Genomic DNA, 8,818 nt, shown 5'->3' on the forward strand with positions numbered 1-8,818 from the left:
GCATAAAGAAGAGGTGGGGAGGGGATGCGTGGCCAAAACCATACTTACTATGTGTATAATTTTGCCTGGGTCTGTCTCTGCTCTTGTAGAAGGCAATCACCCATCTAATTCTCCCATATTTTGTAGTTGCATGTGGCATATGCTCCTTTTAGAACTTTTATTGCAAGAAAAGTATAGATAACCTTATCTCAGAATCCTATTGGTACCCCCAGAACCTAGCACAGTGCCTGGCTCATATTAGGTGCTCAATAAATATTCGTTAAATGAATAAACCCCAAAGTTCAGTTCATTTACCTATCATGTTTGCTGAACTACTTTTTTTTTTTTTTTTAACCATGAAGCTAGTACTGATGAGAACCTTATCTTCTTTTTCTTCATCTCCAGGATGACAAGGAAATTGACCTGGAGCACCTCCATAGACGTGTAAATAGCTTGTGCACAGATGACGACAGCCCCCATAAACAGTTTTCCACCTCGTCAATTGACTTGACCCCTCTGGACATTGACACTTTGCCAACACGACAAGCACTGGAGCAAATCAGTGATTTCAGGAACACTCATATTACCACAACAACCTTTATCCCAGAGCAGATCCAGACTCTTAGCCGTACACTGTCCGCTAAAGCTGCCTCTGGTTTCGCTTTTGGCAACGTGCCTGAGCACCGAACTGGCCCTTTTAGGCACAGGGCACCTAATGGGGGCTTTTTCAGGAGTCCTATAAAAACAATGTCATCTATTCCTTATCAACCAACTCCTACCCTGGGGCTCAATCTGGGTAATGATCCAGACCGAGGCACCTCCATATGAGCACCCAACAAAATCTCTTCACTGTTTCTTTTGTAGGACTCCCTTTGCAAGGAGCGACTGTAATATTGTGGGACTAACATGGATGTAACATTTTTTTTTTTTAATCAGGAGTATTAGTAACAATTCTAGTTCTTTCTCTCTACCTTCTCTCTCCTCTGTTTCTTTCTCTCTTTTCTTCCTGGACATTTCTCTCCACTTTTTTCATTACTCAATTGATTCCCCCAGAAGGTAGTATACTAGGATCCTATTAGTCCGCTTTTCATATACTGTACTTCAAGTATAGGAAACGTGCACTGAGTATACTAACAGTATATGCAGGATTAATTTTACATAAAGGCCTCTTCTGTAACATTTCTCTATTTTTAAAAGTATAATTGCAATAACGTCAGTCTTTTTACATTCTCCTGCTGCATCCATACCATGCTCCACTGCTGCTGAGTGTCCTTTAACTGTGGGCCAAAGGCAACCCCTGCAGTGTTTATAGAATAATCTAAAGACCATTCAGGCCACATAATATGAGAATGCAATTTTGTAGGATTACAAACAAGCCATTAATATGCCAGTCAAGACTACAGTTAAAACTACTCTTGCACTGCAACAGTGCATATGACCTTTATGCGATTGTACAGTATGAAAAGTGTTTTCTTATGTACAGTAAACTTTATCATGCGGCAGCAGCCTCTACGGTGTTAAATAAACTAGTATCTCATATATACATATATATGCACCTATATAATGTGTATATATATTCAAAGGAGGCCATTGCTATTGCAATTCATTTAATAAAGCTTTAGTTTAAAACACAAGTGTTGTATACAGGAACTATGTATAGTGCAGGGGGTCTTTTCAGTTAGAAAAGGCAGGTTGCTTTAATGTTATTCTGACTCGCATTGTTTGCCAACAGAGAATATTTTATACTTTTGTTATTAAAACATCCGGGGCGACTTAATATTTGTTCCTAGATGTAACTCATTTGAATAGATTTTTGCATTTGTTATTCAGCAGTGTATAAAGCTAACCTTGATAATTTTACTTTTAATTAATTATCTAAATGGAAAATGCTATTAGCTGAACCATGTCCACCACAGCACGGGGAGCTCTATACGAGTTTAAACGTAGATCATGGAAGGTTAATAAATTCTCTTCCAAAGCAGTAAGCCAATCAATACAGCTGTAGTTGGGGAGAGATGGGAGCCCTTAAGAAATATTGATGTGGCCTTAATTACTGTCATACATTACCCTAAAGAAGAAAATACAGCAACCATACTGGGCTCTCAACTTCAGCCCCTTTTTTTATTCAGTTCTATTTGGAGGAGTTATGTGTTTTTTACATTAGTGCCAAGTGTATAGAAGGATAACAACAAAAACAGTGCCTCTTTGTGCACAACCCTTTTTAAGGTAGCCTTCTTACCTGTTGGAAATGTAGAATGAACTTTGTTTGTAATCCTTAAATTAAAATGTGGTAAGTAGGAAGCAAGAACTTATCCTGTGTTTTTACGCAGCCATACACTTATTTTAATCGAATTCTTTCCGTGGCTAGGATTGGTATAGGAATCAACCTATGTGATTTGCTTTAGGAGAAATTAAAAAGTATATTCTTAAGGTATATTATACTTTGATGCTAATTCTGTTCTGGGAAGCATCTTGTCCTGTCACTGTTTTTGTACTAAATCTTCAAATATTGTCTACTGTGTAAGGCAGAAAAATTTCTTATCATGCAAAAACCATTTTGTTTCCAGGGTAACAAGTATCTAAGTGCATGCACAACTTGTTCTCCCTTGTAACATTCATGATCTCATTCACGACTCTGATTTTAAGACAAAAAGTCTTTTCAACAAGCTATATACGGACATACCAGATGTTGCAGTGATTTTAGCTATCAACAAACTGTTAACCATGTACAATATTTAAAATAGGCCTATTTTGATGTATTGCCTATTATACAAATACACAAACCACTTTTTGGAGGCCTCAGTTACGAGTGGCAGAGCTTTCTGTGTATAATTTGTCTAAATAATTTGTCTAATAAAAATGTTTTCTAAACTTGCTCTCACACCATTGAAGTCTTAACTATACAATTTGAAAATGCTTACTCTCTCACAGATAGAACTGACTTTTTCTAAAAATTTATCTTGAATTAATTAAAGCATAAAACACATTAAGTTTTACTAGCAGAGCAATGCCATGATGAGCGGCTCTCTAAAAACAGTAGCAAGTGATGTTCTAAACCGATGAAAGACTGCCTTTCTGCTATTTGAGACAGTTTGAACCAACGATACGTCTGTTTTCCTTTTTAGGGAAAGATTTATCCTGTTTCATGTAAACAATGCAGCCATTATAATAATAGCAGGATGAGCGTTTGTTACATTTTACAAAAAGAAAATTAAGGGTAATTATTAAACTTAGAATTGTGTATTAATAATTGCTTTGCTGTTGGCAAAATATTCATCATGCTGAATCTATTAATGTGGAAATTAACTGACTCCAAGATTATTTCTAATAGAGTGTTATTTTCTGCATTTGAACAATATTTAATTCTTCTAGCATTTAACTCACTCCGTGAATATATATCTGAAAATATATTCAATTTAGATTAAATTTCTGCTTTTCTATAATTCCATTAAAATGATTTTTAAATGTTGGATAGGAGGAAGTGTAGAGATCTAGACTATCATCTCCCTCATTTTACAAATAAGAGAACATAAGATGCTAAGAAGCTGTGACTCGCGCAAATGTTTGACAATCTGAGACTTAACACTGAGTCTTCTTTTTTAAACTCTACCATGCTTCAGTCACATCCACGCAGGTCCTAATGGGTTGCGAATTCACTGCAGAGATGGCTCAAGTACAATGCCTCCACCCACTCCTCTCTCGCCAAGTTTAGGCTGCAAATCTCTAGAACCGTCCTTCCTCATGGGGGACCAGTTAGAGCATCTGATTCAACTGCTCCTTTTACAGATGGGAAAGTGAACACCTCAGGCTACGTCAGGTCACAGCTAGTGGCAGAATTCAGGCCGTCCTGCTTCTGCCTGGCGCTCCTTCCTTTAGCCCATTGTTTGCCCTGGTTCTCACCACTTACACCAACCTTGCTATTTCAGAACAAGACAAACCCCTTATGTCCACGAACGTTTATTCCAGTTAGAGGTCGAATTTACTCCCCTGGTGAATCGTTAAGAGAACTGGTTTTCACTTTCAGCCACATCAGAACTTATGCACAGCTTTGGTTTCATCATACATTAGAAAACTGTAAGAGCGTCTTTCTTCCTCATACACAGCAAACTACAGGCAATTTGTTGTTTCCTCGATTATGTTATTTTTCATCTCTCTCAGTTTGGGATTGGTTGTCAACTGAATAAATACTTTAAAAAATAGACTTTGCTGAATGGTACTTTGCTTCATCAATTAGAAAAAAAAAGATGAGACAATCCATTTATCCTACATAATACCTTCTAAGCCACACCACTGGATAACAAATTATAAATATTCTATAATCGGAATTTTGGAATGGTGGAACACATGCTGGATTATGGATATAATAAATAAAGCAGCGCTAATAACTTTTGTGCTGGTAAACATAGGTTTTTAACCTTAAATACACATCTCATAATTGATAAAACACAGTGGGCTCACTAGAAATGGGCTTCCTTCTAGAGTGTTTTTATTTCTAAAAACAAATCCTTTATCCAGTCCTTGTGGTCAGATATTAATAAATGGCTAGCCATTATGACATTTTATAAAATCATTTCAACAAATTTTAGTAAACACCCTCTCACGAGGTAGCATATATGAGCTCCCCTGTGTGGAAATGACAACCTGACATTGAAAAATTAGGAGATAAAGCTTTTTAGATTTGATAGATTTAATTCAGTTCTATTAGTGTTTACTGAAAACCTATTATGTAAAGCCACGGTGCTAAGCAGTTACACATCACATAAATGAAGACATACATTTGGGAATGGGTCTGCATGTGTTCTACCACCCAGGCCTTTCCTTGTCCCTCATCAACATGCAGGATACAGAGACCACCTTACAGACTTTCTGAGGTGGCAGAATTAGTCACCCCAAAACAGTACCATCCTCTTTGGGCCTGGGCAATCCAACTGACCGGACCAATCCATCCTGGTAGTTCTCATGAGCTGACTGAGTCTACCTTCCTAGATTCAGATTCCTTCCACAAACAAGACCTGAAAATCTCCCAAAATGCCAGACCGTGAGACCAAAGTTTCAAAAATGTGAAAATCACCCCAAGCCACAGGCAAACCGCTACCTGACCCCTTCTCATCCACACCTGCATGCGTCCACATCAGAGTGACTCCTGCCCTCAGGTGTCCACCTCAGAACGATACACAACCATGTTCCCTCATTTTCTATCCCTGCAGGGCTCAGCCGTTGTGATGGTTAGAGCTATAGGGTTTCAAAAACCTTATTTCCAAGGGACCAAACACAGTAAGTCTTATTCAGGCTACTCTTCAACTTTCATAAACTTTTATTTGTATTGCAAATAAGGCTCCTAGTTACCATTCCTATCGTTTAAGACGGAGGATACAATGTGACCTAGGATCCCCACGAAAGTCAAGTGTTTTACAGGCTGCTCACCATGAGGACAGCTTCCAACCCACACACGCTTTCAGAAGAACAGAAACGACGTGGCTTTGCTCTATTTTATGGAGCTGCATAGAGGCATGGAGCAGCGACCCCACCTAATGATTCAGCCTACCATGGGTACAGAAACAGACCAAATGAGCTGCCTCTCATTTTCTCACCTGGCTTTTCCTAATTTCTACTTTTTCAGTAGTGTTCATTTGTTTCCATGTAATATTAGTAACAAGGCAAAAATTGTTCAAACTTGAGAAAATTTTTCCTATCTAGGACCAAGTGTCATCTTTTGACTGATTTTGCCCATTTCTGGAGTTTCTTCTAGTGGAGACGAGAAACTGGCTGTTTCTTCTGCACATGTTACCTACGTGGTGCTATAGACGTAGCAGTCTAGCCTTTGTGAGGGATGAGGGCCTTTTTTCCTTTCGGAGAAACTCTATCCAGTCCAACCTCAGAATTGGCAGCATGTTCCAAGTCTCAAACTATCTGTGATATGATAGAAAATTCACAAACTTTTTAAGACAACATTAAGTTTCCTTAATTAAAAGCTAATTAAGCTTTAATAGCAGCTGCTTTAGAAGGAGAAGCAGATGTCACAAAATCAAAGTACAGTAAAATGTCAGAACCAGAGAATGGGCAGAAAACATTGCTTTCAATAAATATTTTGCCTGCCACAAGATTTGAAATATAAGTAGGAGGCAAACTTTAATTTTTAAAGTTGTTATATTTTATTTTTATATTGGTGCTACTGAAAAATTTTAGGAATCAGCCTATATCTCTGGCTATTTTTAATTTTAAAAAAATTAAATATTTGCTTATTCACTGCACAAAAGGTTCATAATGGGGGGGGCTTTGAGAATTATCCTAATGTGTAATAAAAAAAAGGTTCAATTTGCAAAAATTTAAGTGATATAAAATGTTTCAGAATCACAGCCTCTTCATGAGGCAAGGGGTACCTATAGCTATTTCATACTAGGTAAATAAGGAGCTGATAGTCGATATTTAATTCCTCTTCAGAATTATATTAAAGTTGATCTTCAAGTTAATGCTAGCCTTCTATTAATATCTGTTTATATAAGTTGGCTATAAAACTTATTTTTAGAAATCAAAGCACTATAAAATTAAGTTGAAAATAAAGGTGTCACATGCCCAGCTGTCTAGTTTGACTTTTCCATTCTAAAAATAGTTATTAATACTTAATATGCTCAAATACTTCTATAGGTGATGTTAAAAAACATTTTGAACATTAGTTGTTAGATGAAGTAGAGCTGCGTCATATATCTAATTGACGTAATTGACATTAGATATCAAATGCAGAACTTTCATTCACACTTAATGGTTTTTAATGAATATAATACTTCTTTCTAAGTGAACATATTAAGAATAAAAATTAAAAAGAAGCAGTGCAGGGCTTCCCTGGTGGCGCAGTGGTTGAGAGTCCGCCTGCCGAAGCAGGGGATGTGGGTTCGTGACCCGGCCTGGGAAGATCCCACATGCTGCGGAGCGGCTGGGCCCATGAGCCATGGCCGCTGAGCCTGTGCGTCCGGAGCCCGTGCTCCGCAAGGGGAGAGGCCACAACAGTGAGAGGCAAAAAAAAAAAAAAAAAAAAAAGAAGCAGTGCAGCAAGATAGACATGTAACTGGGCCTTCCAGATTTCAATTCTGCATAACTAAGCATCTTAAAACTTACTGCTCACTCTGATTTCTCCATGGAAATGTCATGGTAAAAATAATTGCCCATCATCTGAGTAACTCTCACACGTGTAGTCTCCAAAGCTTTTGGTGTGTCCCGTTAACATGGTAAGTCCTATAATACTGCTCAATCACCAACAAAGAATATATTTTAATTCTTTCCTGTTCATCATCACTAAATGACGTTTTTAATTCTTACTCCATAATAATGATTTTGTGTCTCTTTTTAAAAAACGAATATTAGTACATAGATATAAACTTTAGTAAGGCTGCAGAGAGAATACAAGGAACAAAACAATCACACAAGATCAATCAGCCCGTTGACTAGCACTACCTGAGCACCTACTATGAGCGAGGCACCTAGGGCAGAGCTTTCCTAAGTAGTATGCCAAGGCACACTCCTGGGCCAGCAAGGGTTCCAGGGTGCTGAGTTACTGGTGGCCCCGTCAATCAGGGTGGTGGAGTGGGCCCCTGGGCTGGAGCTCTGCCCATGTTTTTGTCACTTACAGCCGGACTTTGCTAAGACAGCTTCCAAAGCTGGAGAGACAAAATATACACATTTGAAAAGCTGAATCAAGACTCACGGTTTAAGTAACATCAGAAGACAAGAATATGAAATATTATGATACACAGTACATTTAATTGTCAAATGAGTGCTATCGAGAAAATAGTCTATGAGAAGAGAAGAAGAATGAGGCTGCGTGGCTTGACATTGTTTCATGGAGTAAGTAGAAATTTAGCCTAATCATAGAGGAAAGGTCAGAAGAATGCACAAGGGCCTCCAAGTGGAGGGTACGGTGCAATCAAAGCACAAGAACGGGAGAGAATGTTCAGAGGAGCAGTAGCCCACGATGTCTGGAATGTGGGTTTCATGTCAGGAAGTATCAGGAAGTAAAGCTCGGGTGAGACTGTGGGAAGCCTGTAGGCTGGCCTCAAGAGATTACACTATATCCGGTTCATTCATTCATTCATGTATTCAACATATGTTCGCTGAGGTTCTGCTGCGTGCAAGACACTATTCTAGGTGCTGGGGATACAAGAGTAGACAAGACAGAAATCCCTGCCCTCATGGCATTTACAATCAACTGGAGGAGATAGACAATAAGAAGAATAAATAAGTAAAGTACGTCGTCTATTAGATGATAAGTGCTGTAGAGGGAAACAGAGGAGGACCAGGAAGGCCAGAGTGAAAGTGGGGCTTTACTATTTGAAATACGGTAGGTAGGGGAGGCCTCACTGATAAGTTGACATTTGACTGAAGCTTTTTTTGTTTGTTTGCGGTACGTGGGCCTCTCACTGTTGTGGCCTCTCCCATTGCGGAGCACAGGCTCCGGACGCGCAGGCTCAGCGGCCATGGCTCACGGGCCCAGCTGCTCCGCGGCACGTGGGATCTTCCCGGACCGGGGCACGAACCCGTTTTCCCTGCATCGGCAGGCGGACTCTCAACCACTGCACCGCCAGGGAAGCCCAGCCCCCATTTTGAGTGTTATGGGAGAGTGGCATGTGGTGCCGGTTTCCGGCCACGCCTCCATTGGAATTTCAGCTTCTGAACCGTCAGCTGGTGGTCACAGAGGCTCACGACCTTGGCATGTTGGAGATTTCCATCGTGGGCATTGGGGAGCCACTGAAGATTTTCACTGAAGGAAAAACAGGCTCTTAAAGAGGTGGTTTAAAAAGATTAAGCTGGTAGTAATTCATGGAGTGGAACAGAAAAGAGACCAATT

The 8,818-nt window shown here is 39.4% G+C and overlaps 1 protein-coding gene across 2 annotated transcripts in view; it reads left to right on the forward strand.

The window, feature by feature from the left end:
- Positions 1-1,099, forward strand: part of GRID2 (glutamate ionotropic receptor delta type subunit 2) — a 1,342,883-nt gene extending 1,341,784 nt beyond the window's left edge. For both annotated transcript variants that reach the window (XM_060011605.1, XM_060011606.1), the window contains one exon: positions 385-1,099. In XM_060011605.1, coding sequence (XP_059867588.1) covers positions 385-807 — 423 coding nt within the window. In that variant the 3' untranslated portion in view covers positions 808-1,099. The remainder of the gene's footprint in view (positions 1-384) is intronic.
- The last annotated feature ends 7,719 nt before the right edge of the window (positions 1,100-8,818 follow it).

The sequence above is a fragment of the Delphinus delphis genome, chromosome 5 (genome assembly GCF_949987515.2).
Source record: "Delphinus delphis chromosome 5, mDelDel1.2, whole genome shotgun sequence".
NCBI lineage: Eukaryota > Metazoa > Chordata > Mammalia > Artiodactyla > Delphinidae > Delphinus > Delphinus delphis.